Source organism: Oryctolagus cuniculus, chromosome 19 (assembly GCF_051225735.1).
Source record: "Oryctolagus cuniculus isolate XC-2025 breed Fujian yellow rabbit chromosome 19, ASM5122573v1, whole genome shotgun sequence".
Taxonomy (NCBI): Eukaryota; Metazoa; Chordata; class Mammalia; order Lagomorpha; family Leporidae; genus Oryctolagus; species Oryctolagus cuniculus.
In genome coordinates this window covers 34,468,574-34,488,199 of record NC_142885.1, presented here as the reverse complement: position 1 = coordinate 34,488,199, position 19,626 = coordinate 34,468,574, and the positions used below count along the sequence as shown (strand labels likewise).

At 46.2% G+C, this 19,626-nt stretch overlaps 1 protein-coding gene and 1 long non-coding RNA gene across 4 annotated transcripts in view; one reads left to right on the top strand and one right to left on the bottom strand.

Annotated features, from left to right (window-relative positions):
• Window positions 1-9,359: 9,359 nt before the first annotated feature.
• Window positions 9,360-19,626, bottom strand: part of TPST1 (tyrosylprotein sulfotransferase 1) — a 153,118-nt gene continuing 142,851 nt past the window's right edge. For all 3 annotated transcript variants that reach the window (XM_017338227.4, XM_051836341.3, XM_008249652.5), the window contains 3 exons: window positions 13,876-13,926; window positions 11,366-11,412; window positions 9,360-9,888 (listed from right to left, as the gene is read on the bottom strand). In XM_017338227.4, coding sequence (XP_017193716.1) covers window positions 11,395-11,412; window positions 13,876-13,926 — 69 coding nt within the window. In that variant the 3' untranslated portion in view covers window positions 9,360-9,888; window positions 11,366-11,394. The remainder of the gene's footprint in view (window positions 9,889-11,365; window positions 11,413-13,875; window positions 13,927-19,626) is intronic.
• On the top strand, window positions 11,808-19,509 carry LOC149120484 (uncharacterized). The gene is made up of 2 exons (XR_016226130.1): window positions 11,808-11,958; window positions 19,419-19,509. It is a non-coding gene; the product is annotated as an uncharacterized LOC149120484 (long non-coding RNA).

Sequence of the window (19,626 nt, the reverse complement as noted above, 5' to 3'; positions counted from 1 at the left end):
AAAGGCAGGAGCCAGGTGCTTATCCTGGTCTCCCAAGGACTTGGGCCATCCTCCACTGCACTCCCGGGCCACAGCAGAGAGCTGGCCTGGAAGAGGGGCAACTGGGACAGAATCTGGCACCCCGACCGGGACTAGAACCCGGTGTGCTGGCACCGCAGGTGGAGGATTAGCCTATTGAGCCACGGCGCCAGCCAAGATATCTCTCTCTTTCTCTCTCTCTTCTATCTCTCTGTGTTTCAGATAGATAGATAGATAGATATAAAAAAATTTATTTTTTTTGACAGGCAGAGTGGACAGTGAGAGAGAGAGAGACAGAAAGAAAGGTCTTCCTTTGCCATTGGTTCACCCCCAATGGCCGCCACAGCCACTGCACTATGCTGATCCGAAGCCAGGAGCCAGGTGCTTCCTCCTGGTTTCCCATGCGGGTGCAGGGCCCAAGGACTTGGGCCATTCTCCACTGCACTCCCTGGCCACAGCAGAGAGCTGGCCTGGAAGAGGGGCAACTGGGACAGAATCCGGCACCCCGACCGGGACTAGAACCCAGGGTGCTGGCACCGTAGGCGGAGGATTAGCCTATTGAGCCGCGCCGCCGGCCTAAAAAAATTTTAAAAAATGAGTACAGAGCAGACATTTGGCATAGTGTTTAAACTCACATGTGGGACACTCACGGCTTTGAGTCCTGGTTCTGCTAAAGCACATTCTAGAAGATAGCAGGCACATTGTCCAAGTATTTGGGTCCCTGACAACCATGTGGGAGACTTGGATTGAGTTCCCAGCTCCTGGCTTTGACCTGGCCTAGCTCTGGCTGTTGCATTCAGAGAGTAAACCAGAAGATGGGTGATTAGCCTGTCTGTCTCTCTCTCTCTCTCTCTCTGGTATGGGATGCTGGATGGCAAGCAGTGACTTAACCCACTGTGCTACAGTGCTGGTCCCTGGAACTTTATTTTTATATCATATGCTGCTCTGAACATTTTTATAGCACCTCTTTGTGGAGAATCTTATTTCAGAAGGATGAAAAAAATTCTTGATTCTGTGTGAGGTGAGGAGAATGGGCACAAGGAAAACAGCAAGGAAATACATTCTGTAGAGGAGTTTTGCTAGCACTAAGACCTCGTATGCCTCCCAAGTTTGAACTGTAATATGTCAATCTTTGATCACCAGGATCTGTCCTTCTACCTCTCTCCCAAAATCTGGTTTACTCACTTGAGATTGCATCCCTAATCCTTTGCCCTCCCTCAGGTTTCCCTCTGGGATCTCATCATTTTTTAAAAAAAGATTTATTTATTTATTTATTTGAAAGTCAGAGTTACAAACAGAGAGAAAGAGAGTTCTTCCATCTGCTGGTTCACTCCCCAGATGGTCACAACACCGGAGCTGTGCTGATCCGAAGCCAGGACCCAGGAGCTTCTTCTGGGTCTCCCACATGGGTGCAGGGGTCCAAAGACTTGGGCCATCTTCTACTGCTTTCCCAGGCCATAGCAGAGAGCTGGATCTCTTCTCCCCTATCAGACCAACACCCTGTGATGTGTGCATTGACAACCCTCTAGGGAATACCTTCATGGGTTTGCCACTCCCTCTCCCCCACCCCCTGCCCCAGTCTTCTCCAGCATCAATCTCAGATCAACCCACCAGTGTCTGGCCTGGGTGACTTTTGCCACTTCCACGTGAAGTGGTAGCTACACATGCAAGATTGACTGGGGCCAAATCCCTGCCCCTCTTGTTGCTTTTCTTCCCAGGATCGCCCCCTTGCTCCATTAGTTAACCTTTTCTCTTGTGAATGTTCAGCCTCTCCCTCTGTATTGTTTTCTGCAGCCTATTTTATGTGCCACTGTCCCCCAGTATAAACAAGCAAATATTCTTCCTCAGCCTGCAAGCTTTCTTGCTCTGTCTCTTTGGAGCCAAGACCCTCACAAGGAGATTTCACACTGGTTTCCTCTGTTTCCGTGGGCCCCTGCACGTTAGACTGCTGACTCACCACATCAGGGAAACTGCTCTCCCAATTCGTCTGCGTTGCCTCATTGCCAAATCCGGTGACTTCTTGAACTCTCTGAAGCATGCCACTGTCAACTACTTTTTCCTCTCTTGAAACTCCTTCCTCCTTTGAATGCCACGACCCTCTTGTGGCTCTCCTCCTCACTCCATCTCTTCCCATCTCTTCTGCAGGCTCTGTTTACCTCTCATCTATTCAGTGGTGTTGGCTCCCTGTCAGTCCTGGGCTTCCTTCATGTCCCATTCTTTGCAGGCTCTCAAAGTGGCTTTGTCTACTCCATGGTTTCAAATTTAAATTTCCTACCCAGATTTTCCTTAACTTGTCCACATACAACTGGCTATGAGGCAGCTCTGATATCCCCAAAGGCACCTCAGACTTAACAAACTCAAGACCTAAGTCATGGGGCAGGTGCTGTGGCATGGGTTAAAGCCCTGGCCTGAAGCGCCGGCATCCCACATGGGCACCGGTTCTAGTCCTGGCTGCTCCTCTTCCGATCTAGCTGTCTGCTATTGCCTGGGAAGGCAGTGGAGGATGGCCCAAGTCCTTGGGCCCCTGCACCCATGTGGGAAACCCGGAGGAAGCTCCTGGCTTCAGATCAGTGCAGCTCCTGCCGTTGCAGCCACCTGGGGAGAGAACCGGCGGATGGAAGACCTCTCTGGCTCTACCACTCTCTGTAACTCTTTCAAATAAATGAACTAAATCTAAAACAAACAACAACAACAAAACCTAAGTCATCTTACTTTACTCTCCTTAATTCTCTCACTTCTTGTTCCTCGTCCACGGATGACAAAGGGAGAAAGGGCGAGATGGTGAGCATGGAGTTGGGGCCTCCCCAGACTCGCCTGACCCCAAGGAGGAGGCTGTCTGCCAGCAGCTTCCTAAGGCACAAAGGCTCAGCTAAGGGCGGACTTGCTCTCAACCCAGCTCAGCTCCCCCTCTGCCTGATGCACCACCATTCCGTAACCACTCCTCAGCTTGCGCTGCTCGTCCCACGTGCCCGATGGCTCAGACCGTCCCCTTGCCTCTTCTCTGACCGCCCTGAAGTGTGCCACGCTGAACGCAGAAGCTTGAAATCTGAAAGCTGCTTCTGCCTGAGCACTTTGTACGCTGGACCCCGCCTTCACCCAGCAGATCATGCGCTTGAGAGATGGAGGGTGAGAGTGAACACTGCGCTGGGGGACTGTGCCTCTTGCTTCCCCTAGAGGCAAGCGAGGATATGGCAGAGCTAAAACTTCTGCTGTGGCTATAGCAAAGGTCTCAGCGTTGATCTCTAGATTACTGAAAATCAAGGCAGGCTGTTTTTATCCATCTCTGGAATATCTCCAAGGTCTAATAAAATGTCTGGCACATATTAGGAATTCAATAAATGATCATATGAAATGAGTCAAGTTCATATAGTTGCCTCTCTCCTGAGATTTCCCCCTCATCGGCTTTGTTGGTTATATTAGTCTACAGAGGTAGGCACTGTAGTGATTAATGTCATAGGGGTAGGGAACCCCAGGATGCCAATGTGCTGGGCTGGTGGAAAACAAGTTTCCCCAAGTTGTGAGGGTCCTGGGGATTTATCCAGACCAAGACAGGAAGGGTGGGCTTTTGCTTTCTGGTGCACACTAACCACTGTGGCCATCTTCACTGTGCAAGTAACACAGATCCTGAAATGCTCTGATCCAAACTCTTTACATGGAAGCTTTTAACAAGTGCTGTTTTATATCTTCAGTTATTGCTTCATTAAAATAAAACAAAGACCAGAAACCGCAGATGCAGAAATAACTCACCTCTGCAATTCCATGAATACTGCATTTTACAAATTTTGTCTGAGGGTTCACAGTTGTTCTACTTAATATTGTACACTCCTTTTTCAACCCCTTTGTCTCTAGTTAAGCTCCCGTTCCAGTCCGTTCAAAATTATGGATAAATTCCACTGTGGGCTGGGAAAGCACATGGGAGCCACTTCCTCAGTCCTCCCTCCCACTCCATACCCAGTTTCTGAGGCACTTCCACTGGTCTATCAGTTTAGGTTTAAGCACTTCACAGCTTCAATATCTCCTGCCTCAAAATGACTCCATCAAATGGAATACAATACCATATTTTTTAGCTGAGTGGTATTCTGTTACAAGGATGCGCCATAATTCATTTAACCAACCCCTAAAGCAGTCAAATTGTTTCTGGCTTTTTGTTTTTATAAGCTATAGTGCAATGAACATCTTTATAGAGAAAGCTTCCAACATATTCATGATGCATTTCCTTATTTCTCTCAACTTTAAAGCTTTTTTGTAGGTTCAGTAGTCATCCCACATTTGGTCAGCAGAGGGCACTCTAGTCCTGCCTTCTCAGCACAAGGCCATTTCTGCACTACAGAAATGGTTTTTCATTGTGAAAACTAATTCGATTTTGGGATCTTCAGTAAAAATCAATAAATTCCAAAGGAAGAATAAAAGTCATTTATTTTTCTAACAAGATTAAACACACACACACACACCAACATTCAAATAATGAACTGCTGTATTAGGACTAAAAAACAATAAAAATCACCATTCGCCCTACTCAGAAAAACTAAGGGAGTGATCTCCATGCAGACACAGTCTCTGTAAGACACTGGTGAATGTGACAAACTTGCAGGAAACAGGTCTCAATCCTGAAAATACTGACTTTGCTAGATGGAGTCCTGCCTAGACCATTCGGAGCCATCACCTACTGGTTAGTTTTGGGGGATAATATTGTAAGTTTTGTTAGGGTTGGAAGTAAGGGCTTGTGTGGATTTTTCTTGAGTCTCACCCAGATCACAAACTCCTAAATGAGGCAACCTGGCCATACTTCTTGGCACCCACAATTTCAGAACCCAAATTACTAAGCACGAGGCAGATGCTCAAAAAGTTGTCACCAAACACTGATGATGAGTTTCTGTTCCTCCAGAGTGATGATTACAGAGAGGCAGAGCAGTAGTTAAGGTCACTGGCCCTGGAGCCAGGCTGTCTGCACGTGTGTCCTGGCACTGTCCCAGCGAGGGCAATCATGGAGAGATTTGACTTTGCTCAACCCATCTTTCAACATCTTGTAAAATATGGTTATTAATAATACCTACTCAAAATAATGATTATGATAATTTAGATGGCTTTAAAGGCGCAAAGTGGTGGGGCTGGTGCTGTGGCATAGTGGGTAAAGCCGCCACCTGCAGTGCCAGCATACCATATGGGCGCCAGTTCAAGTCTTGGCAGCTCCACTTCAGATCCAGCTCTCTGCTATGGCCTGGGAGAGCAGTAGAAGATGGCCCAAGTCTTTGGGCCCCCACACCCATGTGGGAGATGTAGAAGAAGCTCCTGGCTCCTGGCTCCTGGCTTTGGATCAGTGTATTTCTAACTGTTGCAGCCATCTGGGGAGTGAACCAGTGGATGGAAGACCTCTCTTTCTGCCTCTGCCTTTCAAACAATTAAATAAATCTTTTTTTAAAAAAAAAAAAGCAGATGTAAAATGGTTAGCACAGTACCCAGACCATGAGAAGCTCCTGATAAATGTTACTAGAATTATTAATTGACTAAGTGATCACTTATTTTTTTAAAAGATTTATTTATTTGAAAGTCAGAGTTACACAGAGAGAGGAGAGAGAGAGAGGTCTTCTATCCGATAGTTCATTCCCCAGTTGGCCACAACGGCCCATGCTGCGCCGATCCGAAGCCAGGAGTCAGGAGCCAGGAGCTTCTTTCAGGTCTCCCATGTGAGTGCAGAGGCCCAAGGACTTGGGCCATCTTCCACTGCTTTCCCAGGCCATAGCAGAGAGCTGGATCGGAAGTGGAGCTGCTGGGTCTTGAACCGGCACCCAGTCAGGATGCCGGCACTTCAGGCCAGGGCGTTAACCTGCTGTGCCACAGCACTGGCCCCTAAGTGATCACCGCGTTCTGATTCATTAAGGTTGACGCTGTCCCCCAGTGTGGGGAGCAGCCCGGACTAGACTGAGTTACTGGAATTAAGACTTATTCTATGCATCTGCTCTCCCACAATATGGCACTGGGAGAGAAGTAAACAGCTTCCACACAGCTGCCTCCAGTTCAGCTAATAAACTGTAGGACTTGCTCCTGATTGGAGGAGAGCAGCGTACTCGGCGTGTGGGCAGCCGAGTTAGGATTGGCGGAGGAGGACTATAAAGGAGGAGAGAGACGGCATGCACCAGGAACATCTAAGGGGAACATCTGAGGGAACACCTGTGCAGCCCCCAGAGAGCCAGCCGGCGGTGTGCCGCTCCCCTGCGGAAGTGGGGAATGTGGCTAGGGGGAACTGCCCTTCCACGGAGGTGGAAGGGATAGTAGCCAACCCGGGAAGAACCAGCAGCAAACCCGGGGAGGGCCGAGCAGACGAAAGAACAGCGCAGGGTTTAGTGTCGCTCCTCCACGAAGAGGGGGAGCGACATAATGGTGCCGTGACTCGGATATGAAGCCTAGGCAGGGTTTGGTGTCGTTCCTCCACGAAGAGGGGGAGCGACATAATGGTGCCGTGACTCGGATATGAAGCCTAGGCAGGGCTTAGTGTCGTTCCTCCACGAAGAGGGGGAGCGACACCCCAGCTCTTCCTCTAGGTGTCAGTGGTTACAGGAACAGATTCACTGCTGCCTCTGGTTATGCTGGGTCCAGGAAGCCCCCTTGCCAGTCATGGGTCATCCTGCTCACTTACCATTTAGTTCTCATTCTACTCCAGTCATCTTTCACATGTTATTTCCATTTGATTCCATCAAATCTTAACATTTCACAAATAAAAAGTCATTTTCAAAAAATGCTAAATGTGATTGCAATGCCATGTGGAACAGAAATGTATTTCTTCACAGGGCTCAAGAGAAATGTTGAGACAGGTGCTGTGGCACAGAGGGTTAAGCCACTGCTTGGCATGCCTGCAGCCGATATTAGAATGTCTGGTTCAAGTCCTGGCTACTCCATGCTTGTGACTCAGCTTTCTGCTGACGTACCTTGAAGACAGTAAATGACGGCTCAGGTACTTGGGTTCTTGTCACCCCCTAGAGAGACCCAGATGGAGTTCCTGGCTCCTGGTTTTGGCCTGGCCTAGCCCTGGCTGTTGTGGACATTTGGGGAGTGAGCCACTGGATGGAAGACTGGTTTCACTCTCTCTTTCCATCTCTCTCCTATCACACTGCTTTTCAAATAAATAAATAAATCTGAAAAGGAGGGGTGAGGCGACAAATAAGGTTTTGTGACAGAAGAATGCCACAGCATTTGCTTCTTCAGCCAGTGGAGTGGAAGGCTGTCCTCCAAGTCAGCCATTCTGATAGTTGCTCTCTGCTTTTTTCCTACTCAGTACACTCTCACCCCTAACAGTGGATTCTCCAGGGCTGGGAAGTACACGGAACAAAAATCACAATTCCCTTAGTGGACGTAGAAGGCAACAGGTCTCTCTGAAATAAACTACAGAAACCTTCATTAAAAAATTATGATGCCATGACTTAGTACGTTATCCCTCTTAGTATTTTTTTGTCGGTTCTACTTAAGACTATTGGTTTAATTCTGTAATTAATATACAGTTATTCTTAAGTGTTGAAACTTAACTGAAAAGTGATCCCTGTTAAATATAGGAGTGGGAATAAGAGAGGGAAGGGATGTACAATTTGGGACCAGCTCAATCAGACTTGCCCCAAATGGTAGAGTTAGAAACGTGCCAGGGGATTCCAATACAATCCCATCAAGGTGGCATGTACCAATGCCATCTCACTAGTCCAAGTGATCAGTTTCTGTTCACAATTGATCATAATGATAGGACTAAGAGTCAAAGGGATCACATAAACAAGACTAGTGTCTGAAAATACTAACTGATAGAACAAAAAAGGGAGAAAACGATCCAACAAGGGAAGTAGGATACACAGCCGACTCATAGAATGATGGATGTCCTAAATAGCACTCTGGCCTCAGAATCAGCCCTTAAGGCATGCGAATCCGGCTGAAAAGCCCGTGAGAGTATTTCAGGCATGGAAAGCCAAGACACTCTGTCAAAAAAAAAAAAAAATGACCTAAATGAAAGATTTCTGCGAGTGAGATCCCAGCGGAAAGAACAGGTCATCAAAGAAGGAGGTACCTTTCTCTGAAAGGAGGAGAGAACTTCCACTTTGACTATGACCTTGTCTAAATATGATCAGAGTTGGTGAACTCAAAAGGTTTCCATGGCCTTGGAAACTCATGACAAGAGCCTAGGGTGATTACTGATGCCATAAACAAGAGTGACAATTCGTTAAGTCAACAACAGGAGTCACTATGCACTTACTCCTCATGTAGGATCTCTGTCCTTAATGTGCTGTACATTGTGATTGAATGCTATAACTAGTACTCAAACAGTATTTTTCACTTTGTGTTTCTATGTGGGTGCAAACTGTTGAAATCTTTACTTAATATATACTAAACTGATCTGTATATAAAGAGAATTGAAAATGAATCCTGATGTGAATGGAAGGGGAGAGGGAACGGGAAAGGGCAGGGTTGTGGGTGGGAGGGAAGTTATGGGGCAGGGGGAAGCCATTGTAACCCATAAGCTGCACTTTGGAAATTTATATTCATTAAATAAAAGTTAAAAAAAAATTATGATGCCTAGCGGGCCTTTTTTTTTTTTTTTTTTTTTTTGGACAGGCAGAGTGGACAGTGAGAGAGAGACAGAGAGAAAGGTCTTCCTTTACCATTGGTTCATCCCCCCAGTGGCCGCTGCGGCCGGTGCGCTGCAGGCAGCGCACCGTGCTGATCCGAAGCCAGAAGCCAGGTGCCTCTCCTGGTCTCCCATGTGGGTGCAGGGCCCAAACACTTGGGCCATCCTCCACTGCCTTCCTGGGCCACAGCAGAGAGCTTGACAGGAAGAGGAGCGACCGGGACAGAATCTGGCACCCTGACTGGGACTAGAACCCGGTGTACTGGCACCGCAGGCGGAGGATTAGCCTATTGAGCCACGGCGCCTGCCAATCAGAGAAACTTTTTTTTTAATTATTTATTTACTTAAGAGGCAGAGTGAAAGAGAGAGAGGGGAAGTGACACAGAGAGAGGTTTTCCATCTATTGGTTCACTCCCCAAATGACTCCAACAGCCGGGCCTGTGTCAGACCAAACCCAGGAGCCTGGAACTCCATTCAGGTCTCCCACATGGGTGCAGGGGCCCAAGTACTTGGGCCATCTTCCACTGCTTTCCCAGGCCATAGCAGAGAGCTGGATTGGAAAGTGGAAGAGCTGGGACTTGAACTGACGCCCATACAGGATGCTGGTGCCACAGGCAGATCTTAACCTACTACCCTACAGGCGCCAGCCCCAATTAGAAAAACTTGGCTTTAGCTGACCACCACCTGATAAGATCTCGTGCTGCTCTGAAATTATAGTAATGAAAACATGGAACTGCCATGGTTCACATTTAAAGCTTTTATTTTGAAAAATAAAATACAAAAGTCATTAAGTTGTAAAGGTATACGGTAATTTCCCAACTTTTCAGAAACAATACAGTGAATTATTTAAATAATTAAGATATTTCATATTATCCACATCAATACATTTAAACAGGCACAAGTGCGCTATAAAACATTAGAACACGTACGGACAACCTATTCCAAAATGAAACTGCCCAGTTTGCTTACAGAATCCCATTTTAAAATCCTCTCTGTGAAAACAAAGCTTGAAATCTGGTAAGAAAAGCTGAAGAGCAGAGCAGTTCTAACAGAGGGTCCAGGTCCTCATGGCTGTGCACATAACAAGGATCAGAGGCTTTGCTCAGGAAGCAGGCCACCCAGGGAGCCCAGATGCGTGCTGATACCTCCACCCTCGTGGGAGGAGACTGGCAAAAGAGCAGGAGATGTGGCTGGGTGCATACACTCCACTGATCCCAGCAGGCCACAGCCAGCCCTGGAGCTTCCCTCGGGTTGAAAAGGCAGCATCTTTCCTAGGGCAAACACAGAGCACGGTTACACGTGTGCAGTCACAGGCTGTTCTCTGGCACCACCACCACAGCCTCTCCGTTATGGCCTGCACACGTCAGGCGGCCAGGGAAGCACACTTTCCTCAGAAGGGAAGCTTGTGGGTGCCTGCAGGGAACTTCTAGATGCAAAACAAGCAGGTGGCAGCCAAAGCCCAGGCTTCTCAATCCTTCTCACAATACAGATGGGCACCTACAGGCCCCAACAAGCGAACGAGGATGAAATGCTGCCATGGGCAACTTGAAAAGCTGGGGTTACTAACCATGCATCTGCCTTGTAAAACAGCTCATCAGTGAACGAGTCCCTGCGTTTTTGTTGGCAGGGGCTGAGGATTATCTAGAAGCATTTTAGATAAACAAATTATCCATGGACAGATAACTGCTAAGACGCAGGCATGCCCATAAAGTGTAAATGCAACGTTCAGCATGTGCTCCTTAGCAAGAAGGCAACTGTAATCTTGAAACCTACTAATATTATTAGCTCAGTGACACTCATGACTGACATGATCCAGCAGTGTCTGTGTGCTTTTTATGACTACAAGTCATAAAAATCTCCCACATTATTCAACCTCAGGAATAAAACCACCCACTTTGCCAGAGGGCTCTGAGAATTGAATGAAATGCTATCGATATACAATCTGTCAGATGTTTTACTTTATGTTTTTCATATAATTATATGTATATAAGCCTTGCATTATGCCTGGTGTGGAGTATACACTTGGGTGCATGGTTATTATATACAATAAGAGTAAAAAACCAACAAACAAAATGTGAGGAAGTAAATCTCTATCAGATTTTTAGAAAAGCTGGTTCCAAAGGATCTAAAGCATCACCATGTCACTCAGAGCAGAAATGGAACTCGGAAGAAAGTCTGGGAGTGGCTGCGAGCTGCGAGCAGCGAGGTCAGGCGATCTGGGTTCAGAAAGCAGCTTTGCCACTAAGCAGATAGCACCCCTGAACACGCATGTACTCAGATGTGAAGAAGGCTTACCCACACTGCAGCTATAGGTTCTAAACATAAAACATCATGGTACACTAAGTGGGCAGAGCAGACTTGAAAACTCAACCAACCAACCCACTATACATTAGTGAAAAACCATTTTCGAGACCAGTGCACAGAGAGAGCTGCGCAGAGGTGGGCAGAGCCCCAGCTGGAGGTCAGGAGATGGTGTTATTTAGGTGTTATTTAGCTCTGGGTCTCCCCTACCTCTATGATAAGATCTTGACAAATAACCTGCTTGCTCGCCAACCAATTTCCTTATCCGCAAACAGGTGGTTGGACTTGACAGCTGCTTTCAGATAAAATATTTTATAATTTTAAACCTCTCCTTATAACAAAAAGTAACTAACAGCATTTGCATGATTACGTGCTGGGCTCCTTGCAGACATTATTACGGTTAATTCTCTCGTACCCAAAGACCCAGTTATATCTCCCAATCCTCACCTCATATGTGAAAAAGGTTCCTGGCTCTGCTACTCCGCTTGCTCAGTCTGTTGAAGGAAGCAAAAGAGGTTTTAAAGTCCTTGCCTTGCTCAGCATAAAAAGTGACTGCTCCTACTCAAACACTGCCTGGCTTGCAGGCTCTGTTCAGGTTTCGCTCAGTCTGCTACTGTGGTCTAACACAGAATTTGCTTCCCCCCTGGTTCCTGGGAGGAACACTAAATCACAGGGGTGAATGTCTTTGTTACTCACCAGGTCCTTGGTTCACACTTGAGTTTCTGGTAAAGAGGATGGGCTCAGCACAGAGACCGGCCACGTGAGTAGAGGGTTGGGGCTTTAAGCCTGCATTACCTCCCCACTGGGGTTTGCCTGGAGAGTGAGCTACATCACGTGGCCAATGATCCAATCGGTTGTGCCCACGTAATTAAACTTCAGCCAGAATTCTGGCTGCTCCAGTGGAGCTTCCTGGTGGGTGAAGATGCAGATACGCCGGGTGGGTGGCTTGCCCGGTTCCGCAGCAAGAGGGCGCAGAGGCTGTCTTCTCTCCCTTCACTTGGCTGGTCCTGATTTGAGTCCTTTGTACTGAAACTGTAATGGTAAGTGCAGTGCCTCCCTGAGCTCTGAAAGCCATCCTAGCTAGTTAGCAAACTGAGGGTTCTAGGGGCTTCAGTTTTCTCATCTAAACTAAAGTCCTTCCTAGCTGCTCTTCTAAGTGCGGGTGTGTGTGTGTGTGTGTGTGTGTGTGACAGAGGGAGACACAAAACCAAAACCCAACCACAACAAGCGGCTAGGAAGTACTGAGGTCTTCTACTCAGATTTTAAAAAACCTTTGTCTTACTGACATGTAGGAATTCTCCATAATCCAGAGACGAGTCCTTGTTTTCAAACATTTTGTCCTACTCAAGGCTGACTTTTACATTCTTTATGATGATTCTCAATTTCAGTGTAGTCCAAATGATCCATCCTTAAATAAGTGATTAATGCTTGTTATGGCTTAAGAACTCTTTTCCTCTTAAGGTCAAGAAGTCATTCTCCTCTATTATATTCTAACAACATCATTCACATTTAGGCCGATAATCCACCTGGAAATGATTTGGGCATATGCTGTGAAGCAGGGGTCTCTCCCAGCTGTCCCTCCCCATCCAGGTCCCTTTCCTGACCCCTTCATATTTTTTATGTAATCCAGGCTCTGGAACTGATATTCCTCCAAGGCTGCCTTTGGATTGTTCTGACTCCAGAGTCCACAGCCTGTGAGTGCAGGACAGTCTGCTCATGATTCTACCAGGTTTGGGAACACCTTTCCGAGCCTGCGCTCAAGGTCCTATGTTCCTTTGCTGCAAGAGGGGATCAGAATCGTTCAGATAGAGGACTTCCTTGAGAAGATCTTTTTCTCCTCTCTGATTTCTGAGTCTGATTCCTTTTATTCCAATTTCTCATCCACTACAGACATTCAAGTAAACAGTGGATAAATGAAATGAATGAATGACATACATATATGAGTATGCCTGGGAAGTACTTTGGGATTCTCAAGTCATACTGTCGATATTGGTGGCTGTTGCCAGACAAGGATCAGGTAAAGGCAGAGCCTTCATCGTGGTGTGAGACACAGCTTCTTCTAGGCAAACCCTGTTACTCCAGGATTGCCTCAGGTAGTAACGACGTCACACACGGCTGTGAGGAGGTCTCCTTAGCAATCAGTATCTGGAACAGTTTTAGAAACTGACCTCAGTACTGAGTCCTCTTAATGCCAACCTTGTCACCGACACAGCAGCTCTTGGACAGCAAGCACGGACAGCAGGCTAGAAAGGGAAGCTGCAGCAGCCGTCTTGCCAGCACTGCACGGGGTGACAGGGGATGCTCAGCTGCAGAACACTCTGAGCCTCTTTAGGCCTGTTAGCTGTAACAGTCCCTGTCACTATCCAACTGAAGACACATTACTGGAGCACAAGTGAGTGCAACACTTATAGGTACAACTCTGGATTGGTTTGAAATGCTTGTTTTAAAAAGCAGAAGTTATAAGCTTCAAATTCTCACAATTCTTCCTGAGGGCCAGTAACTATGCTCATAATCTATTCAAAAACCTTCTAGGCTCCAAATGAAAAACAAGAAAAGGTCACAGATATAAATGTAACAAGAACAAAAAGGGTGGCTATACATTTTTTAGTTCAAAGTGAGGTATCAGAAGATGAGCAGATTGGCCAAGGCACATTCCTCATATGTGGAATATTATGCGGCATGGACATGAAACAGAACAGTCAGATTTTAGGTATCAAGAAAATATTTTCCTAGTTTTGGAAGACACTGAACTCTCTGAAATTAAGAATGTCTTAAATTACTGTTAAAACCAACAAGTACCAGAGTCCAATCTTTCTACTCCCAGCCTATGTAGTCTCCCCCCCGCCACCCCACTCTTTTGTTTTGTTGGTTTTTGTCCTTTTCCATTATCTCTTCAAAAACATTTTGATGCAAGGGTCTGTCCATTACTCATCAAGAGGTAGAAGCAGATACAGTACCTGGGGTTTTTCTTTAAGAAAGTCAGGTAGTTGAAATTCTCCTTTATAGACCTAGAAAAACAAAGCAGGTGTGAGTTTAGGGAAACAGGTGCTGTGGTCATCATTTCAGGACTTCTACAATGCCTGACAGTGGATGCGTTCACTGCTTTACTTCCGTGAGCTGAGAATGAGTTTAAGAATAGCAGCACTGAGTCCCCATTACTCCAATCCCTCCAGTTTAGTGTTCGTCTGACTACTATCTAATGTGGGCTGGCACGGAGGGATTCTGGGTATCTTTAGAAGGAAAAACAACATTCCAAGTTGCAATCATCTGAGCTGAGAGAGAAAGCAAGCCTGAGGCAATCTCTCCTGAGAACGAACTTGGAATTCGCATAGTTTGGGAACAAGCTCCTCCTGGCTGTCTTTGAATTTTCCAAGGTTACAATCCTGAATTTAATACAATTTTGCTTTTTTCCATTTACCCAATATGCCTATGATGACCTGAATATTATATTATTCATAAAATGATATATCTTTAATCTCATAAAAGATTATTTTCTTTTGAAAATCTTAAATCTATTTATTTTCATTTTACTTAAGAGGCAGAGAGATAGAATGAGTTTCCATTCACTCCCCAAATGCCTGCAGCGGCCAGGGTTGGGCTAGGTCATAGCCAAGAGCCAGAAATCCATCTAGGTCTCTCATGTGCATGGTAGAGGAATCTAAGTATTTGAGCCATCACCTGCTTCCTCCAAGGTGTGCATTAGCAGGAAGATGGATCAGAAGCAGAAGAGTCAGGACTTGGACAAGGCACGCCAATGTCAAATGTTGGGTATATTTTAACTGCTATATCAAATGCCTATCCCCTAATAGCTTATTTTTTTTTTTTTTTTTTTTTATTATTTTTGACAGGCAGAGTGGACAGTGAGAGAGACAGAGAGAAAGGTCTTCCATTGCCGTTGGTTCACCCTCCAATGGCCGCTGCGGCCGGCGCGCTGCGGCCGGCGCACCGCGCTGATCCGATGGCAGGAGCCAGGAGCCAGGTGCTTTTCCTGGTCTCCCATGGGGTGCAGGGCCCAAGCACCTGGGCCAACCTCCACTGCACTCCCTGGCCACAGCAGAGGGCTGGCCTGGAAGAGGGGCAACCGGGACAGAATCCGGCGCCCCGACCGGGACTAGAACCCGGTGTGCCGGCGCCGCTAGGCGGAGGATTAGCCTAGTGAGCCGCGGCGCCGGCCCCCTAATAGCTTATTTTCAATATATAAAAACAACATTATTATAAGCAATAATTAGGAAATAACTATTTAAAATATTTATTTACTTATTTGAAAGGCAGAGTTCCAGCAGGAGGGAATGGAGGGGGATAGAGATCTTCCAACTGCTGGTTCATTCCCCAAATGGCTGCAACTGCCAGGATTGCGACAGGCTGGAGCCTAGAGCTTATAATTCCATCTGGGTCTCTCATGTGGGTGGCAGGGGCCCAAGAATGTAGAACATCTTCCGTTGCCTTTCCAGGTGTGTTATCAAGGAGTTGGACTGGACACAGAATAGCCGGGACTCAAGCCAGTGCTCTGAAATGGGATGCCAGCATTCCAGGCAACAGCTTGATCCACTGAGCCGCAGTGCAGGCCCACAAATCAAAATGTTATTGAGCCATCTTTGAACAGGAAACAAGTAATATCAAGCTTTGTAAAAGTTATTTGGAAATGCATGGGGCCAAGAATAGTCAAGGTAAATGTAAAAAAAGAACAACACAGTAGGAGGACTTAGTCTGTCAGATATCAAGACATTAACATTACACAGCTATAACCAAACTATATTTTGTAGTTATTTATAAGCACTATATGAATTATATAGCTATATTTAGGATAGTAAAGTCTTAGCAGGACAGACAAATATATATCAGTGAAACAGAATGAAGAGTCTAGAGCAGATCCTCAAATACAGATAACTGGCTTATGACAGAGGTGGCACTATGGAGCGATGCTATAGAATGGAGAAATAAATAAATGTAATCAACATATACAATATACTGTACAGCAATAACAATGAACTACTGTTGTTGTTACCAAAACCACAAATGACTTTCAACACATAATGATGGGAGGGGTAGGCACACTGATCCCAACAAATAATATGTCTCCATTAGGATTTTTTTTTTTTTGACAGGCAGAGTGGACAGTGAGGACAGTGAGAGAGAGAGACAGAGAGAAAGGTCTTCCTTTGCCGTTGGTTCACCCTCCAATGGCCGCCGCGGCCGGCGCGCTGCGGCCGGCGCACCGCGCTGATCCGATGGCAGGAGCCAGGTACTTATCCTGGTCTCCCATGGGGTGCAGGGCCCAAGCACTTGGGCCATCCTCCACTGCACTCCCTGGCCACAGCAGAGAGCTGGCCTGGAAGAGGGGCAACCGGGACAGAATCCAGCGCCCCAACTGGGACTAGAACCCGGTGTGCCGGCGCCGCTAGGTGGAGGATTAGCCTAGTGAGCCGCGGCGCCAGCCAGGATTTTTTTTTTTTAAAGATTTAATTGTCTTATTGGAAAGACAGAATTACAGAGTGAGGGAGAAACAGAGAGATAGAGAGAGATCTTCCATCTGTTGGTTCATTCTCTAAATGGCCGCAATGGCTAGAGCTAGGCCAGACTGAAGCCAAGAGCCAGGAGCTTCTTCTGGGTCCTCCATGGGTCCAGGAATCCAAGCATTTGGGCCATCCTCTGCTGCTTTCCCAGGTGCATTAGCGGGAAACTGGATCAGAAGTAGTGCAGCTGGGAATCGAACCAGCGCCCAAGCGCCCATAAGAGATGCCAGTGCTGGAGGTGACAGGTTTACCTGCTACACCACAGCTCCAGTCCTTCTATTAAGATTTTGTAAAGCTCCTACATAGGTAAAACAGATTTATAATATTAGAAATCAGAATACTGCTCACTCTGGGGAGAAAAGAGGTTACAGTGACTTGTGAGAGGCATCCAAGATGATAGTTATTTCCTTTGTCCTGACATGGGTAGCGATTATAAGAGAATATTCATTTGGTGATCATTTACTGAGAAATGATTGGTGTGCCTTCTTGTAAGTATGTTATACTTCAGTAACAAAATTCAATAAACAAATTAAGGTCTTAAAGTTAAAATTTACTGCTAACATATATACTATGTAAGTCCAGAGATGTTTGTTTCAACAGTGTGCAAAAGTAAAAAATAATGTCTTTCTGGGAGACAGAAGGTGATGGCTCAAATGCTTGGGTCCCGCCACACATGTGAGAGACCTGAAGGGAGTTTCCGGCTCCTGGTTGTGGTCTGGCCCAGCTCTGGCTGTTGTGGGTGTTTGGGAAGTGAACCAGTAGATGGAAAATCTGTCTCTCTCCCTTTCAAACAAAATGAAAATTAAAAATGTAAAAAGATGCTGCCAGGAACATCATATTCCTCATTCTCTCAAATGTTCCTAGGTTCCTGAAGTGCTGGCCTAGCTGCTCCCTGAAGAACCTACAAGTAGAAGAACCCCATTTTCTCTACCTACCACCGCAGTCCATTGCTCCAGTTTCTTGTATGGCAAGGTTCCAACCCCTGGGAGCTGTGTATCACATTAGTGTTACTCCCACTGTGCCTACCTGTGCTTGTGGGGACAACCAGACGCTATACCTGGTATAGGGGCTCCAGTTTAGGATGCTTTTGACTTTCATCAGATTCTCAAGTGTCTTTCCTTCTCCCCCCTATTCAGGGAACTGAGTCTCAAGTCCCACTTTCCATGCCCACAGAAAGTTGCTCAGGCCTTCAGTCCCTGCCTTGACTGCTTTACTGAACCAGTTCCGGTTTGTTCTGCCCAGCCCCTCTTCCTTTGTCGGTGGTTTCGTCCCATGCAACTTTTCTTTTCTTCCTCATGTTCTCTCAGACACTGAGCCTCCTCTTTCTTAGTTAACAGCTTCTGGTAGAGAAGCCCAGGTGGTCATACAGGTGGTGGTTACTGGCAGCTTGAGGCTAAGGAGGCCCCAGTTCACCCTCTTCCAATATACCATGCTTTTTGCATCTTATATTACCATCAGCAAATCTTAGGGTTAACCATTTCCTTCTCTTTTTGGTTTGTTGTAAAAGCCAGTAAGGTATGACAGAAAATAGGAGTGGGATCATTAAATACTCTAAGTGTCTTCCAGGTACTCTTAGTTCTAGAGATGCAAGGCTTATCTGAAGAGGGGGAAACTAAGTATGTAAGGTTACAAATACAATAAAAAATCAAAAAGGGCCAGGATAAGGCATCAGATAAAGGCTTAATAAAAATAAGTGTGTGTGTGTGTGTGTGTGTGTTGGGGGTGGGATGGGTGTTGTGGCACAACAGGATCAGCTTCTGCTTGGGATGTCTGCATCCCATATCAGAGTTCCTAGGATCAAGTCTCACCTCTGTTTCTGATCCAGCTTTCTGCAAATGAACTCGGAAGGCAGCAGATGATGGCCAAGTACTTGGGTTCCTGACATCCATGTGGGAGGCCTGAACTGACTTCCTGGATCCTGGCTTTGGCCTGGCTCAGTTCTAGCTGTTGCAGGCATGTGAGGATCTCCTTGTCTCTTCCACTCTTCTGACATTCTGCCTTTTTTTTAAAGATTTATTTTATTTATTCAAAAGAGTTACAGAGAGAGAGGCAGAGCCAGAGAGACAGGTCTTCCATTCTGCTGGTTCACTCCTCAAATGACCGCAACAGCCAGAGCTGAGCTGATCCGAAGTCAGGAGCCAGTAGCTTCTTCTGGGTCTCCCATGCAGGTGCAGGGGTCCAAGGACTTGGGCCATCTTCTATTGCTTTCCCAGGCCATAGCAGAGAACTGGATGGGAAGAGGATCAGCTGGGACTTGAACCGGCGCCCATATGGGATGATAACACTGCAGGCTAGGGCTTTAACCCACTGCACTACAGTGCCAGCCCCAGACATTCTGCCTTTCAAAGAAAATAAATAAAACTAAAAGAAACAAAAGTGGGCGAGGTGGGCATTTGGCCAAGCAATTAAGTCACCTGATGGGATGCCCACATCTCACATTGGAGTACCTGGGTTTGATATCCAGCTCTGGCTCCTGACTCCAGCTTCTTGGTAATATAGAGCCTTGGAGGCAGTGTTTTAATGACTCAAATAACTGAGTCCTTACCGCCCACGTGGGAGACCTGGATTGAGTTTCCAGTTCTCAGGCCTGGGACCCTGGCCATTGTAAACATTTAGGAAATGAACCAGTGGGTAAGCAGCTCTCTCTGTGAGTCTGTCTCTTAAATAAATTAATAACAATTAAAAATAAAAAATAAAAAACAAGTGGGAAGCCATCTGAGAATTTTCTCCTTTCAATATCTTCTAGGGAACAAATGCCCCAACTTAGGAACATTACTGACAAAAAGAATAATTTCCATGGACAAAACAATTCCTTTTTAGTACAGGAAGCCAACTACTGCATTGTTTGTAAAGCCAGTAAAGTTAACAATTAAATTTCCTTTGGTTGAAAGAACAGTGTTTCTGGACATATATTCTTAGGCACTAATGATTGAGGATTCTGCTTGACAGAAATGACCCAGGTACTCAAAATTCAAATATTTCCATAGATCCTCCCACCTCAAAGATTGAAGGAATAACAAGGAAACAAAAGCAGGCTGCCGATTTGGATAATGCACTGGAAATAAAAATAACAAGGACAGCAGCTGAACTTGACTACCTTCTGTGCGCCAGGTGGGTCTAATGTGCTTCATTTATGGGGCTATGTTCCAAGACTCCCAATGGATGCCTGAAACTGTTGATAGTACTGAGCCCCAT